Source organism: Lagopus muta, chromosome 7 (genome assembly GCF_023343835.1).
Source record: "Lagopus muta isolate bLagMut1 chromosome 7, bLagMut1 primary, whole genome shotgun sequence".
Classification (NCBI taxonomy): Eukaryota; Metazoa; Chordata; class Aves; order Galliformes; family Phasianidae; genus Lagopus; species Lagopus muta.
In genome coordinates this window covers 4155972-4182444 of record NC_064439.1, presented here as the reverse complement: position 1 = coordinate 4182444, position 26473 = coordinate 4155972, and the positions used below count along the sequence as shown (strand labels likewise).

General features: G+C 51.4%; 1 protein-coding gene across 2 annotated transcripts; it reads left to right on the top strand.

Annotated features, from left to right (window-relative positions):
* The first annotated feature begins 183 nt into the window (after positions 1 to 183).
* Positions 184 to 26296, top strand: CCM2 (CCM2 scaffold protein). 2 transcript variants are annotated; one of them, XM_048951096.1, is made up of 10 exons: positions 184 to 427; positions 16541 to 16714; positions 17365 to 17448; positions 17971 to 18154; positions 19185 to 19321; positions 19998 to 20133; positions 20760 to 20817; positions 21438 to 21576; positions 22114 to 22252; positions 23657 to 26296. In XM_048951096.1, exons 1-10 carry the CDS (start codon positions 398 to 400, stop codon positions 23935 to 23937), a joined length of 1362 nt encoding a protein of 453 aa, XP_048807053.1. In that variant the 5' UTR covers positions 184 to 397; the 3' UTR covers positions 23938 to 26296. The 2 variants fall into 2 exon arrangements, with proteins under 2 accessions (XP_048807053.1, XP_048807054.1); XM_048951097.1 differs by lacking the exon at positions 184 to 427 and adding an exon at positions 14518 to 14670.
* Positions 26297 to 26473: the final 177 nt, after the last annotated feature.

Below are 26473 nucleotides of genomic sequence, written 5' to 3'. Positions count from 1 at the left end.
TCGCGGCGGCGGGCGGCGCCCCCTTGCGGTGAGAGGCGGGAAGCAAACAATGCGCATGCGCAGGGGAGGGATCAGCACCCCCGAGTGGGCGTGGTTATGCAGATAAGCGGTGGGGTGAGCGCGGGCCGAGTGGCGCATGCGCAGTACTTCTCCTCGGGAGGAGGACTGACGTCAGTCCTCCGAGCGCCGCGCGGGGCACGCCGGGAAGCCGCCGCCCAAGATGGCGGCAGGATTGAAAAGTGGTCGGCGGAGCTGAGGCGGCCCGGCATCCGACCGCCTCCCGGGGCTGCTCTGCCTCCTCCCGGCCCCGTGCAGCCTTACCCCGCCGCCCCAGGGCCGCTGCGGGGATGCCCCGGAGGGGGCCGGGGCCGCCGTTGCAGCCGCTGCTCCCGGAGCCATGGAGGAGGAGAGCAAGAAAGGCAAAAAGGTGAGAGCGGGGCTGGGGGTGCGGCCTGCACAGGCGGCTGGGCCGCTCCTTTGGGCCTTTCGTGTCGTCGTCGTGAGGTGGAAGCGCTGCTCCATCTCATCGATTTACGTTTGTGTTTCTTTCCTTGCTGCTCAGGCCCGTTTTATTGCGTTATTTATGTAGGGGAAACAAAGCCTGAGCCTCTGTGTGAAGGATGAATCTTTCCTGCGGTTCTGGTGGCATAAGTGTGGGGGAATGCACTATTTTTGGTGCTGTCTCAGCTGGGGATGCTGCAGTAAGTGGGGCCTCGGGAGGTGGCAGCAGAGCTTCCAGCTGGAGGCTGTGGGATGCTGCAGGAGTTGGGGCCTGTTATGGTTTACCCATAATGCTTAATCTCTGGTTAAATAAGAAGGGGTGTGCTCAGTGCCCTGTGCAGGGAAAGAAACATGGCTCCTGGTCCTTGCCGGAGGGCTTTGTAAAGGCTGTGATGCTTATGAGCTGTGTGCAGTGTGATGGGATCAGTGGTGTGGGTGGTGCTCAGTACACAATGTTTCCTTGCTCAGAAATCCTTTTCTGCTCTAAGAAATCTCACTCTCAAGGGTGTGAATGATTGCAAAGCAACTTCAGCTATAATGTAGGAGTGAGCTGTAAGGATGGTGCTTGGCTGGAATGCCTTGTGAGGAGTGATCCCTTCTGGAAGAAGTTCTCATCTCCACTGCATGCTATGCTTCTGTTATTTTGCAAAAGATAAATCAGCTTTACATTCTACAGTGAAAAACTATGTTCTCTAAGCGTGTGTGTGCCCCACTGTGACTGGGGGGAGAGCTCTGCTGTACTGTCTGCTGTCATCTGGAGCTGGGGGGAGCTGAAGGAGGAATTATGGTGTAGGTATAGCCTGGGCAAAGGGAAGGACAGCTTCTGGGAAGACAGAGCTGTCAGATCTGCTGGGAGGGAGCTTTTCCTGTCTGCCTCACTATAGGGAGTGAGGAGGCAGCTGGCTCCTGTGGAGAAGTGGATTTTCCAGGGTCAGGGGAGCAGAATGCTGGGACAGACTCCTGATGGGTCTGGAGATCTTCTAGGGGTTGGGAGGGAGCTTTGGAGTCCATCCAGTCCAGATCCTGCAGTCTTTTTAACCTCACTCTATACAAAGTATTTGAGTGGAATTTGCTGTGGTTTGGTTTGTGCCCCACTGAGAAGGGGCTGGGTTCTTCTCTCTGTCACCACTGGTATACAGGCTGGTATAATCCCACTGAACCTTCTTGTGGCTGACCTGCTCCCCCTCTCCCAGTCTCCTCTCTTGTGCCAGCTGCCCCACTCTCTTTGTCACCTTCACAACCCAGTCTCTGTCCCAGCACATCCCAGTCTCATACTGGTGACATCAAACTGGACATGGTGCTGGCATCACAGTGCTGTTAGTGATCCTAATGCTCAAGGAGTGTGCTGAAACACTGTGAAAGCAGCTCAGTGCCAAAGCATGTCTCTGGTTAACAGATGTGTACAGAGGTCTGGCATGTTGTAGATTTGGTCCCCAGATTCAAGCATCTGTGGCTTCACTTCAGGGCTGAAGCCAGGATATGGCTGCAATCCTCTCAGCACTGATTTTCCATCTCTATGAAGTGAAATGACCCTCAAGCATATCCCTGCAGCTTTTCTGAGCTTGGGTTGCTGTTGAAGATAGCTAATTTGGCTGTGTTCATTCCCTGTGCCTTTGTGGTTCCCAGCCCCAGGAGCTTTAGGGAAAGCTCTTCCCTATGCTTTACATACAACGTGGATCTTCCTAGGATGCAGGTGGCTGGCCCCCAGCCAGTGACCTTCTGGGTTGAAGCACAGCAAATGAGTTTCTTTAGCCCTATTAATAAGTAGAATTAGGACAGTTTTGGTCAGGATTAGAAAGAAAATCCCACTCTGGGGAGGAGCAGGCTTACACAGATGAGGTCTTGGCTGAAATTGGAACTCTATAAATCTTACAAATACTCGTGTATCAGATGTTAGTGTAATCTTTCTGACTTCACTGGCTCCAGTAAACCCCAGGTCTTTGGTGTCTGCTTGCTTCCCCTGTTTCTGGGATGAGTTGATCTGTTGCACAGGGCTGCTTTGTCAGTTGCCAGATCTGCTTGTAGAGCTGATCCATGGAGCTGAATTCTTTGTGCCTTTCAATACTGGTTTGTGTTCAGGATGTTGGCAATTCCTTCTCATGCAGATCATTGGAAAATGTCTGCCAAAAGTAAGGGGGCTGGTTCTTGTTAACATTGGATGCTGCAGTATGAGCTCCCTGCCCTAATATAAAAAATACAAAGGGACTGGGATGGAGGCTCCATCTCTTCAGAGTTTCTGGTACAATACAGGGTTCTGCTGGGTAAGGAGCTACAGGATGGTTGCTTGCATGTCTTGAGCATGCAGTGTTTGTGCTGGAAGCAGTGCTTTCAGAAGGCAGCATTCCTGTCTGGGAGTCTGTGGCTGTGGGGTGGCTGCTCCATGACTTCACTGTGAGATTATGCAGGCCACTTCAGTGATACTAGATCATTTATTATTTTATTTTTATTTTTTTTAGCTCCATTGGAATTTTCACACTAATGGAAGCACACCACTTCTTGGGCTCTGTGTGGTTTTGAGCATGGAGGGCTTACCCTGGGTGTGCATTTCCAGCTGCAGCAAACCATATGGAGAGCATTCCTGCAGGCTAGCCCTGTCACCAATTACTCTTTCTCCTGTTCCAAGACCACTGCAGCAGCCACCATCTGATCCCCAGCCCTTCCAAGGGCATTGTGCAGTTTGCTGGATGGGCTGGGATGCTTTGTGAGAGCTCAGGCTTCAGCTGCTTGACATGTTTTCTCCTTGGGTGCTTTGTATCTCGTGCAGGAGGTTGCACTGAGGATATGAGTAGTATGTACCTCCTCTCCCACCTCTGCACATACACATTCTAGGAAATATTGAAGAATAACTGTGGAGGGCAAGCTGCTCTGCTCCTGGTGTGTCCCTGTTAGTGGTGCTTGATGTGCTGCTTGTGAGGGTCGTGCCTGGTCCCATGGCAGGCTTAAAGCACATGCCCTGTCTTCTCACCTTCCCTTGCTGACAGTTCAGTCTCATAGGTGAGAACAACCAAAGGAGCCTGGTGTGGCTCTTTGAGAACTGCTTGACTTCACTGCTGTCCTGCTAAACTTAGCTGTGGATGCAAACATTGATGCTGGCTACATCAGCTGAAGCTTGGGAAGACCCCAAGTGCAAATCAGCATTTCCTTAATCTTGCTCAGAATCTCTGCCTCACGCTCAATGGTGAGTAAATCTGTTCTTGGCTGCTTTTGACCTCATCCTGTTTGCTAGAATGGAATGGGAGCCTCTTTTTGTGGAAGACAATCAAGATCTTTGATAATACGAGGAGCAGAGGCTGAGTGAAGGTGTGTGTGTCTTGGCTTAAGGCTTGAAGCAGGGAAATGTGGGGTGAAAGCAAGGACAGGTAGCTAGAAAGAGTGGGAATATGAGGAATGGTAGGGTGTGAGAGTGGGGCTGGTTTGCTGTGTGCAGCAGGTGACCTTCCAGCACTGCTCAGGTGCCTCACATGCAGTGCAGATCCCTGAAATAGGGCTGCCAGAATCTCAAGATCCACAGCTTGTCTAAACCAAAGGATTTTTGGTGCTCCTCCAGCCCCAGCTGCTTACTTGGCTGCAGGGAGAGTATTGGTCTGAGCTATGCACCTGTGGTAGCCCTTGTCCTCAGCATCTTCCAGCAATGCCATCCCCAAAAGATGGCATCAGGGTGGTGATACCAAGAAACCTGGTGTCTTCCTGGATGGAAATAGGCAGGAGGAAGCACTCAGTGTTCATGTGTGCTGCTTCTGCCCTGCTCCAGCACTGCTGCAGGCAGAGCTGCTTTGTCCTTGTCCTCATTTCTACCAGTATGTGTGGTGTGCTTAGTAAATGCTGCCTCATCTGCGTCCTCCTTCCAGAGGATAAGGGCAGAACAGGCCTGTGTGTGGGCTCCTGGGTTCTGTACCAGCACAAAGATGGACTTTCAGATTCTGGCCAGGTCTGGCTCTGCAGGAGCTCTCTCCCATTCCTCTGGTGCTGGTTGGGTATGAAGAGCAGCTGTGGCTGAGGGCAGTCACTTGGATGTTGATCATGGGGCAGACCAGCTTAGCCAGCACAGGTGGCAACCTTGGGGTGTCACGTACAGATGGTGGGGATGAGGGGAGCTGTGGAAATAGGAGCAAGACATGGCACCCCAGCTCTGGCAGGGTGCATCCTGCTGTTGTTAGTGTGAGCAGCAGGGTGGTGAATGTTAGGGAAGCAGACCCTGCCTCAAGGAGGGTATCAGTGGGCACCAGTGCTGCTTTGCTGCTGAGACGTGGGGAAGGGCACACCCTGCAGCAGTGCTTCATGCAGTGCACATTTTCTCTGGGCTTGCACTGCCTGCTTTGGAATAGTTTTCACTGTTGTGGGCTTTGCTCTGTGCAAAATAACCACCGTATAATTTGGTAAATTCTTGCTTTGTTGTCTGGTGAAGGCTGGCAGACAAAGTCACAGAATACAGAGCTCACAAATAGTTGAGGCTATTGTACCAACTTCTGAAAAGGCAACTTGCACTCAGCTAAACTTTCCATTATGGAAGCATTGTATTCTGGTTTCCAGTCCCAGGAAAAAAGCATGAGCCATCCCTTACCTCATTCCTCTTTGTTTTATAGAGCAATCTGGAACACTGGTTCTCATCCTGTCTCCTGTGTAACATCCATAAAGCAGGTCTCTGTGTTTTGTCCCTCTGAAACATCTGGCTCTGTGCTGGTGAAGCCACATGAAGTGTTATGGTACAGAATGGTTCTGATGAGACTGGAGGACTCCATGGACTTGAACAGCTGCTGCATCTGCAGGGATATGATGAGGAAGCCCCCAGGTTTGCTTGGGACCCCTGGAGTCACAACTACAACATGCAGTGCAAAACCCCAGAGTTGAGCACTGGTTCCAGAGCTGTGCTTTGGGGTGTGGAGCTGTATCTTTTGGCAGATGCTGAACAGGCATTGCTGTAGTGTGTAGAAATTGCTGTCTGTACCAGTGTATGTATTCCCTACCCACTGCCACAAAGGAACCTGCAGCTCAGCCCACACAACATGATAAAAATACAGCAGGAAATGCTTGGTCCTTGGAAGGCAGACTGCCTGGAGAGCTGCCACAGCGGCAAGCCCTCCAGAATCAGGTTTCAGCAAGCCTTTGCTAGAAGCAAAAGTCTGCTTGCTGCTTTCATGCACAGCTGAGAACTGTTCTGGTGCTGCCAGTTGCTCTTGCTGGATGGGTTATCCTGGTCTGTGGTGAACAGGTAGCTGTGGTGGTTGTATGATGCATGAAGTTGTAACTGAAGTTATGGTTGGGATGAGATGCTCTTTAGAAGCATCTCAAGAGCTTGCTGTGACCAAGGTACTGGGAGCCATCTTCCATATGCCTGGCAAAGGTGAGCAGGTTAAAGCATTTGGAACTGATCTACACATCCACGTCAGGTTGTAAAGCTCCTTTTAGGTTTTGAATGACTTTGTTCCACTTCCATTCTTATGACAAAGCCTCATAACACAAATCCTGGTCTCCCATGTCTCAGGACTTTCATTATGTGATTATTGTGTGTGTATTCCTCATGCTCAGAGTTGGCTGGGACCACCAGTGGGAAGCCCCAGGCTGCAGATGTCTCTGAGCAGCTTGGCACTGACAGAGAGGTGATGACAGCCTGAGAGCATCTTGGGCACAGAACGGGAAGCTTGGCAAACCCCCTCCAAAAGTCTGGCGAAGCTTTGGAGCTGCTAAATGGTGTCTGCCAGAAATAGGATCAAGACCAGAAGCCTCAGGTGAGCGAGAGGAGCTCTTGAGATGTACTTGTGGCACAGAAACCTTGTAGCTGCCCTGCTGAGAAAAGGAAGGAGAATTGGATGCTGCGCTTTGCTTGATGAGCAGCTCTGCAAGGGAGGACAGCATTGAGTTGCTCTCCTTCTTAGAATCATGGAATCACCAAGGTTGGAACAGACCTCTGAGATCATCCACACATCTAAATGTTCATTGAACACCTCCAGAGTTGGTGATTTCACCACCTCCTTGGGCAGCCCCTGCAGTGCCTGACCACTCTTCTGGAGAAAAGTATTTCCTCATGTCCAACCTGAACCTCCCCTTGTGCAACCTGGGGCCATTCCCTCTTGTCCTGTTGCTAGTTATGTGGGAGAAGGGGCCAACACCCACCTCACTACAGTCTTTAGGTAGTTGTAGAGAGCACTGAGGTCTCCCTTCAGTTTCCTCTTCTCCAGACTGAACAACCCAGCTCCTTCAGACCCTTCTCATCACACTCATGCTCCAGACCTCTCATCAGCTCTGTTGCCAGTCTCTGAACGCACTCCAGGGCCTCAACGTCTTGTAGCAAGGGGCCCAAAACTGACCAGGATAGGATAACAAATCCAGCATGTCAGCTCTAACCCTGTGTCTAAGGTTAGGGCAGGTAATGCAAGATGTGGGGATGAAATGTAGGTTGAATTATGCTGCAGCCTTACTGTGAGTGGATGGAAGAGAATTTGTGTGGTTTCTTTGATGTAGCCCTTATTTCTGATGGCTGAGCTGGACGAAACAGGAGGGCTGTGCATCTGACCCATAGCAATGCACTGAACTCAAGGCCTTGGCAGGTGGGTCAGACTGTATTCAGTGCAGAGAGCTTGTGGAAATGGCCTGAAATAAGTGAGCTTTGGCAGCAAGCACAAGGAAACAAATGGATTTATGGAAACCAATGGAACTGCCAAGATAATGGCAGAAACCAGAGTACACTGAGCACAAAGGTCAAAGCCCAGCTGACCCATTTGCAAACTGTATGTAATGAGAGATCTTATTTTCCCTCTGCAATTGAATTCCTCTGGGCAGAAATATCTGTGGTTAAAAGCTTCTTAAATTGCTGCTTTCTCCACCCCTTGGCAGAACTTGGAGTAAATAAATATTCCTGGTTGGCTTGTAGCAGATGTCAGAAATCAGGCTGAGCTGTGGCTAAAGCAGCCTTTAGGCCTTGGCCAGCTCAGACATGTGCTTCATTTTGCCTGGGGTTGCAAAGCCTGCCTCCAGACAGTTGTTATCATTTCAGTATTGCTGTGCCTTCTAGAGAGAGCTGAGCAATCCTGGGTCCATTCTGAGGCTGTCCATTTGTCCTTAAGCACTGAGGCTCCCAGTGTGCTCACTCTGCTTCCTAACCTGGGTCAATGTGGAGTCATGCTGAAAGCAAGAAGCTCCAGGTACTTGTGCCAGCTGCATTTCTCTGTGCTTATTGAGTGGCTGAGGCTAGGTGAGAATACAGGGAACAGTTAGGAAGCCTGGACCTTCAGAAGAGCTCTATGCGTGTGTAAGTTGCATAAAACTGTTGTATTTACCTACCAGAAGCACACACAAAGTTTGTTTTGTGCTACAAAGGGCAAGCAAGAGGCAAAGTGAACTTCAGGGTTTCCCTGCCTTTGTTTTGTCATTTCTTACTGGGTCAGTGAAATACTTCTGTAATGAGAAGAGGAAATAGCCACCTTTCCTGCTTTAATTTCTCCTGAGTGTCATACACTGTAAACCCTCTTAGAAGAGCAGCTTGAATGAGAGACAGGGAATGTGGAAAACATCTGCAGCATGGCTGAGCTCACATGAGCTGCAGCAGTGGGATGCAGCCATCGTGCCCACCGACCAACAAGCTGCAGAGCTGTGTTTCTGTGGAGCTGCTGTCCCCCCACCTTCCTCAGGGAGCAGAGCAGCAACAGCTCTGGGTGGCAAGAGGTAGGTGATTAAATCCATCCCTGCTCACACCCACACGTGGCACTGAGCCCTTTCTCCCAGGTGCTGCTTCCAGGGATGCAGGAGCCCTGCTGTTAGGGCAGATCTTGGGCTTTGTTTTTTAAAGCACGCTTCCTGCGACCTCTCCTTGGGAGTGTTTTCCAGCTCTGATTACTCATGTTGCTCTTGGGTGGGAACATCAGGACTCCACATCCTTTTCTTGCAGGAATCAACAGCTGTGGTCTCGCTGGCTCTGCAGCAGCATTATTAACATCAACAGAGCACATGCATAGGGCACAGATCACCTGGTACAGAAAAAAGTGTTTACTACCTCTGCTTCTTAGTGTACAGGTAGCCAGCATGAAGATGCAGATGATCTGGGTGGTGCCCATGATATCAGGACAGCACGTTGGCTCATTTCATGTCACCTAAAAATTGATGGTGTGCAAGAAGTGGTTAATCTTACAAGGCAGCAGCTTGATGTGTTGGTGGGCTCTGCCTCCCTGAGTATTCAGCATAGCAGAAGGGTCTGCTATGTATTAGCAGGAGGAGGAAGAACTTGAACCATGAAACGTGGATTTGCCAAGCCCTCTTGCAAGATGTTGGAGCCCCAGAGTGTCTCGACATGACTGTGGAGTGGCTGTGGTGCCTGCCTGCAGCTGAGGGCTTCTTGATGCTTGCTGCTGAGAGGGATGCAGCCTGTTTCAATGGTCTAACACAGGCAAGCCTGGCTGTGTGGGTTTGAATGTCCTTAAAGCAGCTTCTGGGAGGCTTTAAATAAAGCTAGAGCTGCACTTGAAGCTGGAGCAGGTCTGCCCTCTGCTCCCAGGATGCCACTGTGGGATATGTTCCTTGCAGGAACTGCACAGGACCAGTGTTCAGTGACAGTAGTGGCAGTGTTTCCCTGGTGGCTCAGCTTATGGAAAACAGCTGGCTAAGGTCTGTGTGCTCAGGGGGAGATGGCTTTTGGGAGAAGGTAGTTTTTGGGTGTCCTAAATAACTCAGTGAGAACTTCCTAAGTAGTGATGCAAAATCAAATTGTAGAACACATTCCTCCCAGTCTTTTGTGGGGCTGAAGGGACAGCTATCCTGACTAGTGATCTGGAGGGCTTTTTCTCAAACAAGCTGGCCAAAATAATGACCCTTGGGTGGCTGCTGGAAGAATGCAGGCATCAATTCCTAGCCTTTAATTGTGCTGTACATCAGGAGCATCAGGGTTCCCATGAGGAGCTCAAGAGCTGCCACGCATCCAGCTGCAGATCTGGCATTGCTCCATGCACGTGTCCCACTGCAGAGGCTGGCAGAGGGCTCCCCTTCTAGGACTTCTGGAGGAGGTGGCATCACTGTTGTGTGCTTTAAGAGAAAGGAGAAGGTGATCCTTAGTGCCCCCAGCACTGCAGTCTGTGCACAAAGAGGAAAAGAAATGCACAAAGCTGCAAATGTGTTTTAATGTGTGGGGTTTGGTGACTCCCCCAAAATACTGGAGTCCCAGAGGATGTGCTGCACCAAGCCAGAGCTTATTTCTTGCTGCCAGAAGGTTCCTCAGATCTTCACCTGGTAGCCCACATAAAAGCCTGTCAGCCAGCACACATTTGCATTGGTTCATCGAATCATTGGATTTGAAAGGGACTTTTAAAGTCCATCTAGTCCAATCCCCCCCTGTGGTGAACAGGGGCACCTACGATTAGCTCAAGGTGCTCAGAGCAACCTGAGGTTCCCTGCTAAGACCTGCACTGTTGCAGGTCTGGGTGTTTCACCTTTCCTTGCTTTGCATGCAATGGACAAGAGCAATTTTCTGCAAGGTGTCATCAAGGATGTTCTTGTGGCTGCATCCTTTCCTTCCCAACTCCTGTGTCTCTGGACTTGGGGTGTTTGGTGTTCACAAATGCTTTCTGCTCTGTGTTCAGGCTTCCTCTGGTTGCCTTGAGGAAGAGCTGTGTGTTCCTGGTATTGCATGCAGCCATGCAATGTGTGACTCTTCCACGGTGGCTCTGCTGTCAGATGTCTCTCTTCCAATGAATCTCATGCTTGTGTCTAGCCATGGTTGGATCTGATGACTTTTGAAATCCTTTTTCAACCTAAATAGCTGTGTGGTTCCTGAGGAGGGCATGCAGGAGCTGAGGTTACCTACTGTTAAAACAAGGTCCTGTGTTAACGTGCAGCTAAAACCCGAGGAGGTGGAAGGAGATTGGGGGAGGTGAACCCTCCTCCTCCTTTTCTCACCTGTGTGTTACTCTTCCTTGGGAGATGGGGCAAAGATAAACATCATCAGGATCTGCCCTGGAGCCAGCCAAGCTGCTGGAATAGAAAGCACAGTAATAGAAAATACAGTTTTGTGAGGAAATTAGTGGGCTTGCTTGTGGCCAGGCAGCTTCAGCACTTCCTAGTTCTTAGAAGTCTGCTTTTCCTGGTCTCAAGCACTCCAGCGGTTTCTCAGGAACCTTTTTGATCTTTGAGTATTAGCAGAACCCCATGGAATCTGTGGAACTATAATAAAGTAGCTCTGAAAGTGTGCTCCAAGCCATTCCTGAATGGCTGCATACAAACCAATCTCACTGCATTCCCCCCCCCCCCCCCCCCCCCCCACGAATGTTGCTGAAGGATGTAGATGGAAGGTTCACAACGTGTGGAGACCCAGCAGGCCATGTGCTGGAGGTGCTGGTGATGGGGAAGGCTGTTTCCCACCCTGATCCTTCCAGCATCAATGTGTTCCAGGTTCACTGAATGCAAAGGTAAGCTGTGTGGGCAAGGGATGAGCCCGTACATCTGCCCAGTCCCATCTGGGCTTGTGAAGTGGGGAAGGAGGCAGCTACAGATAACCCAAATCCAGGAGCTGATATTTCACAAGATCAGAGCTATGAGCTGCTCCTGCTGCACTGTGGGACAGCAAGAGCTGAAATCTGCCTTAGGAAGCACTGCTGCTTTTCAGAGAAGCAAATTCACTCAGAGCTTGTATTGATGCCTTTGGAATGTTGGGCACAAGGCTGCTTGCTTGGAGGGTCAGAGCTGCACTGAAGGAAGCCTGTGTGTTCCTGCAGTGAGCCAACAGCATGGATGAGCCTCACTGGGATGCACTCAGGGAGGTGGAAGCAGTGGGAGGAGGAGGCCTGGTGGAATCTTTGGGAGGAGGAACAAGGCTCTGCTAAAAATAGCAGGGAAAATTCCTTTCCTCCTGCCTTAAAGGAAAGTCCTGTCTATGAGGCTGGAGGCCTGGCTGGCACGGCAGTCCCAAACGAAAACACAGTGCTGTGCCTTGTTGTGTGAGTGCTTTTGTGTGACTGATGTGTTAGGCTCAAGCTTTCTCATTGTTTATTTTTTCTTCAGGCTGACGTGGGCACTTGCTCTCTGTTTTCAAGGGAGCTGTGTTTCTGCATTACTTAAATTTAATCATGCTGTCGTTTGAAGGAACACCTTGAAACTGAATACAGTGTTTCTGGCTGAGCTAGGGATTTTTTTATTTATTTATTTATTTTATTTTTGTTTTCCTTACTTGCTGTGCTGGCGATGCTGCAGCTGGTCCAGTCTCTATCCCAGGCCTCCCAGCCCCAAGGAAATGACAGCAGATTCCCTGGAGCCCAGCAGAAATGGCTGAGCAGGGCAATGAGATCCCCTCCAGAGGCTTTAGATGGGATTTATGGTGACCAGGAGGGGCTGGGTGACCAATGGAACTGGGAAGCAGCCACATCAGCCTACAGCGAGTTCTCTTCCTTATGCTGAAGAAGCTGCATGAAACAGATGCTAAGCCCAGTATCACTGCCTGCATTGCTCCTGCATCTTTCCTCTCCCCAGTCCTGACTTTTCCAGCCCAGTCTGCCAATGGGGAAGCCAATATCTGGTTTCTGATGTTCTGCACCCCTGGCAGGGGCCAGCTCAGGGCAGGCAGAGGATGCTTTGCAACCATGCACTGCGTGTAGGTGCAGCTGTTTCATGTTTGGCTTCAATCTTCTCTCAGAGCCCAATGGGGAATGGCTTGCATGTCTGATTCCTCAAACAGAGGACTGGCAGAGGCCAGAGCTGCACATGCTGCCTTTCTGCTCCCAGCCTTGGCTGCCTGCCTGCAGCTTCACTTGATTCATTTGCAGCTCCATGCCTGGCACCACAACCCCAAGCACTGCTCAGATCCTTTCTGTAGTGCTTGCTGATGGAAGGCTGAACCTCAGCTTCAAGAAGGCACATTAATAATGGTTCAGGTTAGCATTTCAGCATCCTAGTATTTTATATTTATGTATATACCACTGATGTATACACATACATCTCTCCAGTTTGGCTGCAGGATTTAATTGTGCCAAGCTGGGTGTTGATCTTGCTGCTGCACTGTTTCAAACCAGGTTCATAAGGAAGAAGCATAGAGAGGAAAGCACTTACACCAAGCACGTTTAATGGGTGGTTTTTGCTCTCAGTCCCACACGCAGCTTTGAGTGACTTCTTGTCACTCCACCTGTGCTGCTGTAGTTCTTTGGTCATTTCCAACCACAGAGTGACTGAGAGACCCTTTGGGCTTGGTTTGGTTTCCATGCTCTGCTGTTGCCTCATCACATTTTTGGTCTGACCGAAGTGATCCCTGGCACTATTGCTGGGTTTGGGGCTGGTTTCTGACCTGCTCAGATCTGTTGCCCAGCCTGGTGTGCTGTCAGCTCCCTTAATCCCCATGCAGATGTGCTGTGGGAGAATTAGCTGTACTGCTCTGCGTTGGAGATAATCCACTCAAGTGGATTAAGAGGCTGTTTCTGCTGCTAATAGGAGGGATGCTTTTTCTCCTTTGTGTTCAGCTCAAAAAACTGAACATGTTTAAAGGGGCTGTTCAGAGCCTCAGTGAGTTTTGGATGGAAACAAAGAGCCAGGCTGGTGAAAGCAGCCTCAATCTCTGTACTGAGGGCAAGCAAGCACTCTACTACAACCACCTTAATCCCCAGCCCAGTGCCCTGACCCTGGGTACAACTGAGCAGAGCCTGGCTCTGTCCACCTCAGTCCCTGCAGGGGTTTATGGCCGTGGGTGGGATCCCCCTGAATCTCCATTTCTCCAGGCACTGGGCACAAACTGAAGCTCACCCTGCCCAGCAGGAAGCATCCCTGTGCTGTGCCGGTGCCCTGCACGAGGGCCCAGAGGCTGTGGGGTCTCCTTGTTGGAGGTCTTCAGTCCCACCTGGATGTAAGGCTGGGCGCTGTGTTCTGGATGGCCCTGCTGAAGCAGAGGGGGATCAGAAGGGCTTCCAGCTTCAGCACTGTGCAGCGTCAGGTATCATAACTTCAAGGGGGTGCAGCTGTGCTTACCAAGAAGCTCTGAGTTGTTCAGTGCCCACCAGTGAGCTCTTCCTAAATTTGCATGCCTGGTTCTATCTCCTTAATGTACCTCTTGAGTCCCACCAGCGTAAACGTGCCTACGGGACACCCAATAAAGTATAGGATGCTCTGGATCTATGAGTTCTTTTTTCCTAAATGGTTTATTTTGGCAAGAGCCAAGGCAAACTCTTCCACAAGGTCTGCAGAACCTGAGGAGGGTCTGGGAGCATCCCTGCCCCCCCAGACCCTCTGGGACTTGGGGATGCTCTGCAAAGTGCTCGTGTCCCCCATTCCTCACTGTCTTCCAGTTGGCCCCAAGTGTAGGTGAGCATGCATTGAGTGGGTTCTCTAAAGAAATACAAACAGAACTCAGCTACGGCACTGGGGTTGCAATTTGGGGCTAAAGAGGGAAGAAAGCAAGCTGACTTTGATTGCATTGATTTTAAGGATCGCTGAGGAGTGCATCCCCACCCGACCTCCTTCCTACCTCTGCTCCGTGTGGTTCTCTCTGGGGAAATCACCCAGTGTAGCACTTTAATTGATTCTCTCTCTGCAAAATTAAGGACTTGTTTTTGTCACTCCTCTGGGCCCTGCTTGAAGCCAGGCTCACTGCACGCTCCTCTCCTTCCCAACGTGCTCTCTGGGAGCAGCTCGTAACCTCATTTTCAAGGAGCCAGCAGCCTTCTTTTTGCAAATGTAAGGGCTGGAAATGCACACCCTGATAAAGCAATGCACCTTTTGGGCTCGCAGATGGAGACAGAGCTCAGAGTATGAAGTTGTATGAAAACAGGCAAAGCTTGGGAGCATCACCTCCTGGCACACAAAACCCCCTTGGTTCCATGGGTGCGGGAACCCACCCACGGGGTGTCTGAGCATCGGCCCCATAAGCAGCCCAGTTCTGCCCTGCAAACCAATTGAGCCCCCACAGACGTACAGATGCCTCCCCTTCACCACTTCTCCTTTTTTTCCCCCTGTTTTAACACTTGCTTTCACCAATGGCAGCATGTTTTGGCTGTTGCAGCGTGTGACAGAAGGAAGCTGTGGTTATCGCGCTTCCGGGACGCGAGCGGCCAGGCGAATGAGCACACATAGGTTTGCCGGTGCTTCAGCACAGAGCACAGGGCTTGGGGTCCCTGGGACCAGTGGGGCATCCCATCTCAGCCAGGACAAGTTTTTGGGAAGCAGCAGCCCCTGTGCATCTCCTCTAGAGCCAGGCGCTCCATGGAGAGTGAGGTAGGTGTTGGGTAAATGACTCCGAGATGCCGTGGTCGTTCCGTGTTGTGCCACACTCCATCACACCTCCGGTCTTGGACAGCAACATCTGGGCTGTTTCCTACTTTGAGGAGGTGTTGGATCTCCTGTAGGGCTTGGGAGCTTCCTCATGCAGGGGGCTGCGATTGGGTGGTGGGAATTTCTTTGCGTTGGATCCATGCACTTAACGTGGGTCGGGTGGTAACAGTCCCAGTTCTGCTGGCAGGTTTTGCCATCACTCCAGTTCCTGAAAGTTACTGTTGTAATGAGATCCTTACAGGATGGCAGCTGAGTTCAGGGTTGGATGCCCTCATATTGAGCTCTTTTAGCGTGGTGTGGGGTTTCTTTCTGTGCTACTACCCCAGCAAGAGGGCTGAGGAAACCCATTGCTGCCCATTGGGCTCCAGTAGCCAAGCCCCATCTCTCCTTGTCGCATGGGAGCTTCTTGTTTGGGGATTTCTTCTGTTACCTGTGTCCCATCCCTTTGGCAGGAGCCAGCTGGGTGTTGTGGCACAGGAAGATGGCATTCCTTGCTCAGAGCCCAGTGTAACCGTGCTGCTGTGTTATCTGCAGGCACAGCTGCAGCACCAGGCGAGGCACAGTACCATCAAGCTGTCTGCAGTCCCATTTGCCCTACTAACTCCTCTATTTTTGTCTCTCTGGCACGCCCTGCTCAAAGGGAAGTGTTGCAGGGCTGGGCTGTCCCTGACGTCCTTGCGGTGCCTGGTGCAGCCTGGTAAATACTCCTCAACCAGGAGCTTTCCTCTGCTCCTAGCATAATGGCTTCAAGTTATTTAGGTCTCACTTTGATCTTACTTGTTCCTGTAGAGCTCATTCTGCTTGTCTAAACTTAGAAAAACAGCTCAGTGAGACCAAGCTGTGGGTTTCGACGAAGGCTCTGCAGCAGTTCTTCGTGGTGCTTTGCTCTTTCATCTCTATTGCTCTCTCAAGTTGCCAAAGTTTGTAGTTTTTGTTAAGGTCTCTTTATGTTTAATGAACTCACTTTTAAAGCATCTTCCTTTGCAGACCATAGATCCACTCATCTCCCATGCCCCAGCTCAGCCCTGCTGCCTCCCAGGTTTGTAGGATTTCCCAGCTCAGAGCATTTCCCAAAGTGGTGGTGGTGATGCTCCCCCTATGGGAAGCCATGCAGCATGCTGGGTGAGCAGAAGCTCTGAAATGCCAGCTCTTGGCTGCAAATCGGCTCCAGCTCTTCCAAAAGAACCTCTGATGGTTTGGGGCCATAGAGGCTGGTGTCTGTGGGTCTGTCCTCATGCTCCTGGGTGTTCCCCTGCCCCTGCAACACGTTCAGCCTGAATCTGGAGGGTCTTGCAGGTTCTGGAGGGGTTCAGGTGTGGGCAGGGTGAGCTCCTGAAACCGAAGCATTGCTTACAGAATCTGCCAGCACATCTGGCTTTGCTCTTATTCCAGATCTGAGCCGACTCCAGCATCTCATTTATGGTACCTCTTCACACAAAGACCTCGTAAGCATTGCCCAAGAAACCCTTGATGGGGAGATGGATGGAAAGCAAGCATCACCCAATCCCAGTCTCATAAGATTACTTGTTTGCTTGTGTGCTGTTGCTGGCTACCAGAAGACAATGCAATTCGTAGCTCTAAAACCTGACCCAGTCCAACTCTGGGCTGGTTTGGGTTCATACAGCAGTGTGAGCAGAAATGCTCTGGTCTTTCTGTTTCTGGGCACTGCAGAGCTGCTGTCTCTGCTGTCCCTTTCCAACACCAGCACCATGCAGTGTCAGAAGGATTTGGCACAGCCCAGCTGCTCGTTTGCTGTAATTTGATGCAGGAACCCTTCACCCTAACACCCCGCTGTCTCCTTTTCTCCCCGCAGCCTGGAATCGTGTCCCCTTTCAAGCGAGTCTTCCTGAAGGGTGAAAAAGGACGAGATAAAAAGGCCCAGGAGAAGGTGACAGAGAGACGACCTCTCCATACCGTCGTGGTGTCACTGCCTGACCGTGTTGAGCCAGACATCCTGCTGAATGACTACATCGAGAAGGAAGTGAAGGTACTGTCTACCTGCCTGACACCCGAGCTCCCCTCTTGCAGACCCCATGGCTGGCTGCATTTCCCCCAGCACAGCTCTTTCACTTTCTTTATCCCCTTGTGATGCTGTAGCTTCTTCTGCCTTTGGTGCAGAGTTCTGAGGTGCAGAACCTCAGAGCGCTGCCACGTTGCTTTCCTCTGCACTTTCAGAGGGTTTTGGGGTGGCTTTCTCACTGCTGAAATGCAAAAATTGCCTTTTTTCCATCCTGGCCTCTGGGCTGATCGCATCTTTTTTTTGTAGCTCCTGTGAAATATTGGGTGTTGCAGTCCACAGAGAAGATGCTCCCTCTGATCTCAGGGGTCAAACCCAAAGGAAATGAATGCTTGCTGCTAAGTGCAGGGGCTGAAGGGAGAGAGAGATCATCTGTGTGTGAGCTCCCTGCAGCTACAGGAAGGAGTGGATCCATGTAGCTATTAAGCATCAAGATTACTTAAAAGCACAAGAGATCTTTCAAATGTATGGGTGCTATCTAGCAGCTTATATGGGGCTGTACATCAGGCATTTGGCAGTGCCCTTTGCGTTGAGTTGAAGTCTACTTTCCTAGGGTTCCGGGGGCTCGTTTGGTGTGCAGATGAGATATGATGACATTTTGTTCTTTTGTTCTTTTGCAGTATTTAGGCCAACTCACATCTGTCCCAGGGTACCTGAATCCTTCCAGCCGCACTGAAATACTGCATCTGATAGATAATGCGAAGGTAAGCTCAGCCCTGCAGAAGGCTGCTAACGAGCTGCTCTAGTTCCTGTCATTATCAGCTCAAACAAATGCACACAGCATGATTCTAAGGCCTGTGGGGCTTCTCTGAGGGTGAGTCCCAGTCTGACTGGGGCCCTCTTTCCCTAGGTTACAAGTGTGGGAAGCCTTGGACAAAAAATTGCAGCCACGCACTGCTGGAGCTGGGCAAGGAAGCGTGGGATTCAGAGAGAATTGTGGGGTGACTGGAGAAAGAAGGGGCATCTCCCTCCTCCAGGTTGTAGGAAGGTTTGGGGATCTGGAATAGCTTTGTGTGAAGCCAGCTTCGTCTGGGATTATGGACTTTGCCACCCCTTTGTCCTCAAGAGTTGGCAGAAGGCTATGGGATTTTACTGTTAGCAGGAAGGCTCAGCAAACAATTCCTGCAGATAGATGAGGGGAAAGGTGAAGGACCTCCATCCAGATAGGGGACAGTTCACCAAAGGGAAAACAATTCAGTTTTTTAATGGAAATGCATTTGTTGCAGAGAGCACATCAGCTTCCGGGGCAGCTGACCCAAGAGCACGATGCTGTGATCAGTCTGTCTGCCTACAACATCAAGCTGGTGTGGAGGGATGGAGAAGATCTCATCCTCAGGGTCCCCATCCATGACATTGCATCCGTGTCCTACATTCGAGATGACTCTGCTCATCTGGTTGTGCTGAAAACAGGTAGACTGGGGCTGACACGGGCAGCCAGGTGTTGGTTGTAGGGTTGTGGGAATGAGAAAAGAAGCCCTGCTCTCACTGACTGTGAGTCTGAGCAGTAGTTCTGAGAGCCAGAAGGGTAGGAGAACAGTGCTTGCTGTGGGTCTTGTAATCATGGAATCACAGAATGCCCTGAGTTGAAAGGGACCCATGAGGATCACTGAAGCCAACTCCTGACTCCACACAGTGCCAAACCCTGTATCTGACAGTGGCATCCAAATGTTTCTGGAGCTCTGGCAGCTTGGTCCCCTGGGGAGCCTGCCCTGCCCACCACTCTCTAGTGCAGAGTATTTTCCTAATGTCCAGTCTGCACTGAGAAGGGCCTGGGAATCTGTCCCCAGCAGTTCTATCTTTATTAAACCTGCATAGTTTGGGACTGAAGTGTTTGGGGAAGGCTGAGCTACTTAAAAGATGTAATGACAGAGACTTATTGGATTACAAACCCTGTGACAGCAAAGGACAGTCTAGAGAATGAATGAATAACTGACTTACAAGGCTGTAATTCTGCTGTTGGGTTCCTGAGGCTGACTGAGCCATGGAAAATAAGCCAGCAATTCATGGAGATGTCAGGAACCTGCCTTAAATTACAGGTTCTTCATTCAAATGCTTTGAACACATGCATCTCTCTACCTCAGGTGGATCTCCTACGTGCTTGCTCCTCTGGAGTGTTTTCTGCTGGCTGTGGGATCCTGTGCTCCCCTGTTCTGTAGGATTTGCTCTCCCTGCAGGGTTAGAGACCAGACTGGTGTGCAGAACCTCCCTAAAGCTTTTCTGTAATTTGTGTTTTCACTGCATAGAAACCTCTGTGCCCAGCCCATAGAGGGGCAATAGCACGTCACCATGTCAGCCTGATGTGGCCAGTCCTCTGCTGGGCAGGTACAAAAGCAGCTCTGTGCACACTGGTTGTGAGCTGCTCGGAAAACAGTCTGGCTTGCAAGGACTGATTGTTTGCTTACTGCCTTGGCCTTTCTGTGATGATTTCTATGTTTCTCAGCTCAGGACCCTGGGATCTCCCCAAGCCAGAGTCTCAGTGCTGAGAGCTCCAAAGCTCTCACCTCGGGCTCGCTGTCAGAGAGTGGTGTGGTACCCGTGGAAGCTTGCTGCTTGGTGGTGCTGGCTACAGAGAACAAAGTAAGGCTCAAACCACTCAGTTCACATTGTTGCATGGTGTGGTTGTCTCCAGGGTCACTCTGGAATTGCACTGGGAATGGGATTGCAGACACAGATGCTATCAGAAGATGCTTTTCCTTTGTTTGTGGTGCCTGCTGCCTGGAGCTTTCTCTGGCAGCAGGAAATCTATGAACACAACTGAATCTATCCCACAATAGGTTGTGCTAGCTGGGGCATTTTTGTGATGCTGACCTGGAAATTTGTTTTATCCAGCACCCAAACCCAGAGATTTTGATCTGGCCTGTGTGCTTCTCCAGCAGAAACCTTTTGCCTCGAGGCTGAGGTTTTGCACTCCTTTTCAGCTGCATTTTCTGTGCTGTTCCTCAGAGCAACTGCACCTATTTGGGATGTAGGTCATGCAGCCACAGTCCCAGACAGCAGGAGAATAGGGCAGAGCATCAGCACAAGGTGTAGGTGTTATCTAATAGCTGTGAGGTGATTGTGCAGGTGATGGAGCTTCTGATCACCTATGGCCTCAAACTGGTTGGTGGAATAGAGCTGGAGTGCTTGTGGGCATCGTGGAAGGGTGATGAGAAGTCACACATGCCTAGCACCAAGGCAAACCTCTGGGGACATGGTAGGAGCTAAGAGAAGAGCTGCTGCATTCTCTCACCACCGCATCTTGCTCCCTTCTCAGGTGACTGCAGAGGAGCTGTGCTCACTTCTCAGCCAAGTCTTCCAGATTGTTTACACTGAGTCCACAATAGACTTCTTAGATAGAGCAATATTTGATGGTGCGTCCACGCCGACACGGCACATGTCCCTGCACAGTGGTAAGTCCCTGCCTTCTCTGCTTGCTCTGCCCCCTCTGCAAGTCCTTCCCATCCTCACCAATGTCTGTTGCCTCTCTTCAAACAGCCAGCCAGCCTGGCACTTCCCCTCCTGCAGGGTCACCTCTAGGTTGAGAATTAAACTGTGGATGCCCCATCCCTGGAGGTGTTCAAGGCCAGGGTGGATGGGGCCCTGGGCAGCCTGGTCTGGTATTAAATGGGGAGGTTGGTGGCCCTGCCTGTGGCAGGGGGGTTGGAGATTCGTGATCCTTGAGGTCCCTTCCAACCTGGGCCATTCTGTGATTCTGTAATAAGTCCCTTTCTTTTAATTGCTTAGGGGATAGAGTGGCACGAGGGCTGTCTCCTGCCTGGAGGTGTCTCCAGGCTATATGAAGCCAGAAGGCATCAGCCTTGGTGTGTCCTTTTCATGTTGGGTGGAGGTAGTTAATAAAGCTGTGCCTTGTGCTACTGCAGTTCTGCATCTCTGCTGGGTCTGCCTGTAACCAGCCTGGCACAGCACTGTTCCCCTCCGACACCATCTGTGTGTCCCCATCACAAATCAGTGGCTGGGAAAAGCACCAAGCTTTTACCTCACTAGCACCACCACATCATGAATGTCTCTCTTGCAGATGACTCTTCTACAAAAGTGGATGTTAAAGAATCATACGAAACAGAAGCAAGCACCGTGTAAGTGGAAAGTGAACGTGGTGAAACGTGATTGCTCAGCACTGGGGGCGCTGCCTCATTTATGCAGCCCTGCTGTCTGTCAGGTTTAAGCCCAAAAGCAGGAAGTGCTGCAGTCCACACATTGGAAAGTTTCTGATCACCCTGGCTGGAACATTTGATAGCATTTTTGCTGTCTCTGTGCAGGACTGTGGTCCTGCCTCCTCAGCATCCTTGGCCATAATGTTCTGTTACTGCAGTTTTCTGGGGAAGGTCGTGTGTGCAGAGCAGAGCTGTTTTGTCTGCTTTGTCATGGTTCTTCCTCCTGGATCAGTGACCACTGAAAATGGCAGCAGCGTTTGTGGGCTGAAAACCTGACACCCAAACCAGTTGTTCTGTGTTGAGGATCAGAATTTCAAATGGAACACTATGAATATGGTCTCTTTGGGGACCTCTTTCCCCGTTGGTCTGAAATGAGAAAGCAACTGGAGGAGATCTCTTCCCCTGTAGGGCTCTCTGCTCAGCAGATCACAGAGACAGCCCCTCTGTGCTGTGCATGACTGCTCCCCCAGGTTCTCCCATGCTGTGCTCAACACCAGGTGCCTAAGGAGCTCTGGGTAGCTCACGAGCCATTTGTGTTTCAGTTCCTTTCCAGAAACCTTGGATGCAGGTGACAACTCTCCCTCTTCCTTCTTGACACAACAATCTCCACACATCAAAACCATCAGCGAGAGCGAGCTGAGCACTACAGCCACAGAGCTGCTCCAGGACTACATGATGACGGTAGGGTGCCCTCAAGGCAGCGTCTGCCCATGGGAAAGAGTGGGAGGGTTTTCATTTTGGTGCTCATGGGAGCACATTTGTGCCCTTGGCATCGTCTGAGCTCCTCCCTGTTTGCTCCAGCATTGTCTGGGCCCTGCAGGTAATGTGATTTTGTCCATGCTGGTATAGGAACACATCATCCTTCCAGGCCTGGAGACCAGTGCAGGCTCTCATCTTTCTCATGCTAAAGCACCTGCACTCGATTGTCCCCTCTCACTGTGGTGGGACACAGGGTTCCCATGTCCATCACTTCATGAGCTGCACTTCTGCAGCGTGCTCACAGCTTTTCTTAGTTCAAAAGCTGGACAGCTGACAGCTCAGAGCAGTTTGCACCATCCCATCCTGCTGGGTTCGTCACCACAGCTCAGTGACTCCCATCAGAATAGAAGCAAACCCCGTTCCCAGGCTTCCCACGCTCTCTTCTCCCTCCCATCTCATCAGAGCTGAAAGAGTGCTCCAAGAAAATCAGCACCATTTGTGGTGTGCTTGTGTCCTCAGCTACGAACAAAGCTCTCTTCCCAAGAGATCCAGCAGTTTGCAATGCTGCTGCACGAATATCGCAACGGAGCCTCGATACACGAGTTCTGCATCAACTTGAAGCAGCTCTATGGGGACAGTAGGAAGTTCCTGCTCTTGGGTGAGTGTCTTCCCTTTGTGTCTGGCTTTGCTTGTGCCCACTGCTAGTTGTCTTCTGGTTTCCAGATGAGCTCCTCGGCTCCTAAAACACCTTGGTTTGGTGGCTTAGTGGTAGCACTCAATGTTCCTGTGTCCCTGGAGCTGGGTCCTGGCCAAGTTCAACACAGTACAGTTTGGGTGTTCAGCTTGTTGAGGATGCCTTGAGAACCTGTCCTTACAGTCATGGAGGGAAGGTGTGCACCAAGCACAGTGCCAGCAGGCACGTGCTGACACCATTATGTGGGAGGCAGGCAGGACCATTTCCTTTCCCTGCACTAAAAGGAGGCCAACTGCCTCAGAGGCTCTCAGAGTCCCTCAACTCAAGCTCCTTGCTTTGATTTTGGCTCTGATAATCTGAAACAGCATTAATAGCAGGGAGCAAAGGAACCTTGGGGCTGAGCTCAAGGCTCTGCCCCAGCTCTCGCTCACAGATGCCTGGTGCTTCTGCGTGCAGTGCCTTTTTTTTGCTCTCATTTAGATGGAGAGCTGCTGAAAGCAGCCAGAGTGACTCAACAGCACAGGGAGGGGGGGCAGCATGGCCTCCACTCCCTTTGTCTTGGGCACACAGAAGTGTAGTCAGGCATCTGCACCAGCACAAAAGCATTTTCTTTCATCCCTGTGCACACAGCCTGCTTGCTTTTCATGTCACCATTACCAAAGCCAACGCACAACACGACCCCTGTGCTGGGAGGCTGATTTTATATTGACCACACTGCTGAAAAGCAGCTTGGACTTGGCTTTCCTGTAAAGAATCATAGAATGGCTTAAGTTGGATGGGAGCTTAAAAATCACAGAGCTCTAACTCCCTCCTGCAGCCCCTGCCAGAGGTCGTGCAAGTTTCCTTGGTGGTGGGGATCACTGTGATCCTAAAGGTGGGGGTGGGAGAGGTGAGGAGAGTCAGCAGCACACCCAGAAGCTGCCTGAGACAGAGCTGCACTGCAGCCACTCGCTCCACAACCCCATGCTGTGCCCCCATGGTGACAACACCCAGCTCGTGACGCCGGCCCCGCAGCAGGGTGCAGAGATGGGGACAGATGGCCCCCAAATGCTCAGCATGCCCTCTGTCAGGGGCCTTAATCTCATGCTGATGCTGTTACACTAACGAGATGAGCAAAGCCCAGCAATATGCTCAGCAATGAAGTCACAAACGATCCTTTGGAGCTGGGAAATCCCACTGCAGCCCTCAGGAATCATCCTTGGCCCGTACACATCTGCCTTTCCCGGGGCAGCCATGAGATGGGAGCACCGGCGGCCCCAAAAGCGCCGCTCAGAGCCTGAACCCCAAAACAAGCTCCTCCAGCAAACCCTACCCATGTGAAACGCTGCAGCTGATGTTTCCCTCCTTGTGTTTTCTTCCCTGGGAAAGGCCTGCGGCCCTTCATTCCCGAAAAGGACAGCCAACACTTTGAGAACTTCCTGGAAACCATCGGAGTGAAGGACGGCCGCGGCATCATCACAGACAGCTTTGGGAGGTACAGGCGGACGCTGAGCACCACCTCCAACTCCACCACCAACGGCAACGGCGCGGCCGGCAGCTCGGATGAGCAGTCTGTGCCCTCGGAGGAGGACGAGTGGGACCGCATGATCTCACACATCAGCAACGACATCGAGGCGCTGGGCTGCAGCATGGACCGCGACTCCTCCTGAGAGCCAGCAGGCTTTGGCAGCACCTGCCCAACAGACCCTCGTTTCCAAAGAGGTTTTCAGGGTGGAGAAGGATGTAGTTACTCTCCCGTCTGCGCCAGCAGCTGTCTGTGCCCTCTTACTGTGAAGGTGTGCGTTGCTGCAGGCATGCTGCAAAGGAGGAGCCGGGTAGGAGCCCATCCTCCAGCCTTCCCTGGTCCCATCAGCGCGCAGGGAGCGAGGCTGGGAGAGCCCTGCGTGGAGGCAGGTTGCCTACAGCCCTCCCTCCCTCCCTGGTTTACAGTTTTGCACATGGTGTCCTTCTTGTAACTGCTCTCCTCCTCCCCTCTTTTGAATGAAGTTTACCACAATGTGAATTATTTAAGCCTAGCCTTGCAGTTGGCACAGCATTTCGCAGCCAGACCTGCAGGTGCTCTGCTTCCCCCCCTCCCCTCCATCCTCCTGCAGCATGCTCTCAGCTGGGCTCCCAAATTTTGTGCTTTTGCTTCTGTCCTGCAGGGAACCTGGATTACAAACCCCATCTGCCCGCTCCTTGCCTTCGCTCCAGCAGTGGCAGGAAGGAGGCAGCACCTGCCCCATGTTCACAGTGGTGGGAGGTAGCGCAGAGCCTCTGCTGGCTCCTGAGGTCCCAAAGGACATTATCACACACCCATGGAGGTGAGAGCTGCTCCTGGACAACCACAGTGGGGTCTCCAGCACACGGTGTACATATTGTAAATATTTTACACGCGGTTATAAATACACACTTATTTTTTTAATCTGTATCCCTTGCCCAGGAAGCAATCCTGCTTGAAGGGAGGTGCTGGCAGAACCCACGGGCACACAGCTCTGCTTGCTGGGTGCACAGGAGCTGGGGTAGAAGCAAGCACAGTCAGTGCAAAAACACAAGCAGCAGGAAGAGAGCACAGGCTTGGGCAAGCTGTGCTGGGCAGGGAGCAGAGCTGGAGCTTCCCTTTCTTTGCACACTTCTGTGGCTACGAGGGGAAGCACAGGCTGCAACCCCTTTAGGAAAGGCCTGTCCCTGTTTTGATTCATGCTCAGGAGTGCTGCTGTGCTCAGCATCGTACCCCCTCAAGCCCTGCCCTTGCCCAAAGCAGCTCCAGCACCCCCTGTGAAGGTGCTGGGATGGAAGAAGGACCAAAGGCAGCGAGGAGCAGGGGAGGCTCTGGTGTATATAGCACAAGGACACAGAGGTACCCCCATGCCCTTGCTTGGAGCTGGCTGGCCTCTGCAGGACCCAAGCCCAGACACTTGCTCAGCACTTTGCAGGGGAATTCAGCCCCTCCAGCACATTCCTCTGTGCTTTGTCCTGCTGCACTGCTTCCACTGCAGTAACACATCCCAGAGCTCCCACTGCCCTTTAATGTTGCTTATCCTCTGCAGCCCCATGCAGAAGCTTGCCACCATCATCCCAGTGCCAGGCTGCTCCCTCATTAACCAGATGCAGTTCTCTGCCATCCTGCTGTGGATCCACCGCTTTGATGCCATCCTGCCACGCTCCCTTTGCAGCTGGGACAGAGCCCAGAGCCAAGCCTTCATCCCTGCATCCTCTCCCCTCTCTCAGCTCTGCCCCTTGGGCTACTTCTTACCCTGCTCCTGCAGGCACAGCGGTCCAGGATTGCAGCCCCAATGACCCCACAGCTCAGTGCTTCATCTTTAAAAGGTGCACATTTGTGTCCTGCTATGGGGCACTTCCTTTTAAGGCAGCTCCACACTGCAAATCACAGCCATAAAAACAAAAACAACTCTTCCCTTTGCCATTGAGGCTGCTCTGTCAACAGCTGGACCACAAGCAGGAGAGCAAGGAGAGCTGCAGCCCCTGCACCAGCAGGGTTAGAAAAAGTGAAAAAAATAATAAAAAAACAACCCCAAAACTCACAAGTCAGGAGTAACAGGCATTGAGCTCCCACTGAGCTTGGGAGCACTGCTCCAGAGCCCTGGCTATGCTGAGTCCTCAGTGCCTTCTCACACACATGCAGATTTATAAAGAAGAAAACATCACCAATGACACAAACTGACCCTTGAGTCACTGACAGCTTAAGGAAATCTGGAAAAGAAAAACCCTATTTTTGAAAAGATTGTGTACAGAGATGCATTTAGCAGAAGCTGTAGCAGCTCATGGTATTTTTTTATACTTCACTGGGAAATGTGATTTAGTTCTGGAGATAAGTGTTTGTCAGAACTCTGTTGAGGTGACCGAGTGCTTCCCCCCCAAAAAACCCCACTGCTGCTCCCCACCACGACAAGCCCCCGTGCTGCCCAAGACCCCGAGCACCGCAGGGGGAGCCGGGGACGCCCCGGGGGTGTTTTGTATGTATGCTTTCTGTATGGAGTATTTGTTACAGGTAAATATAACTCTGCACCTGGCTGTGGTCTGTCTCCTTGTTAAAACCCTCACCTGCCCCTCCACAGTGCCCTGAAGTGTGTCAGATAATTTAACACGAGGCACACAAAGCCTCAAGGTCTGAGGTTTGGGGAACTCTGAGCTCTACCAGCCCCTGCTCAGCCCCCATGAGAGCCCCCTGCCCATTGCATCCCA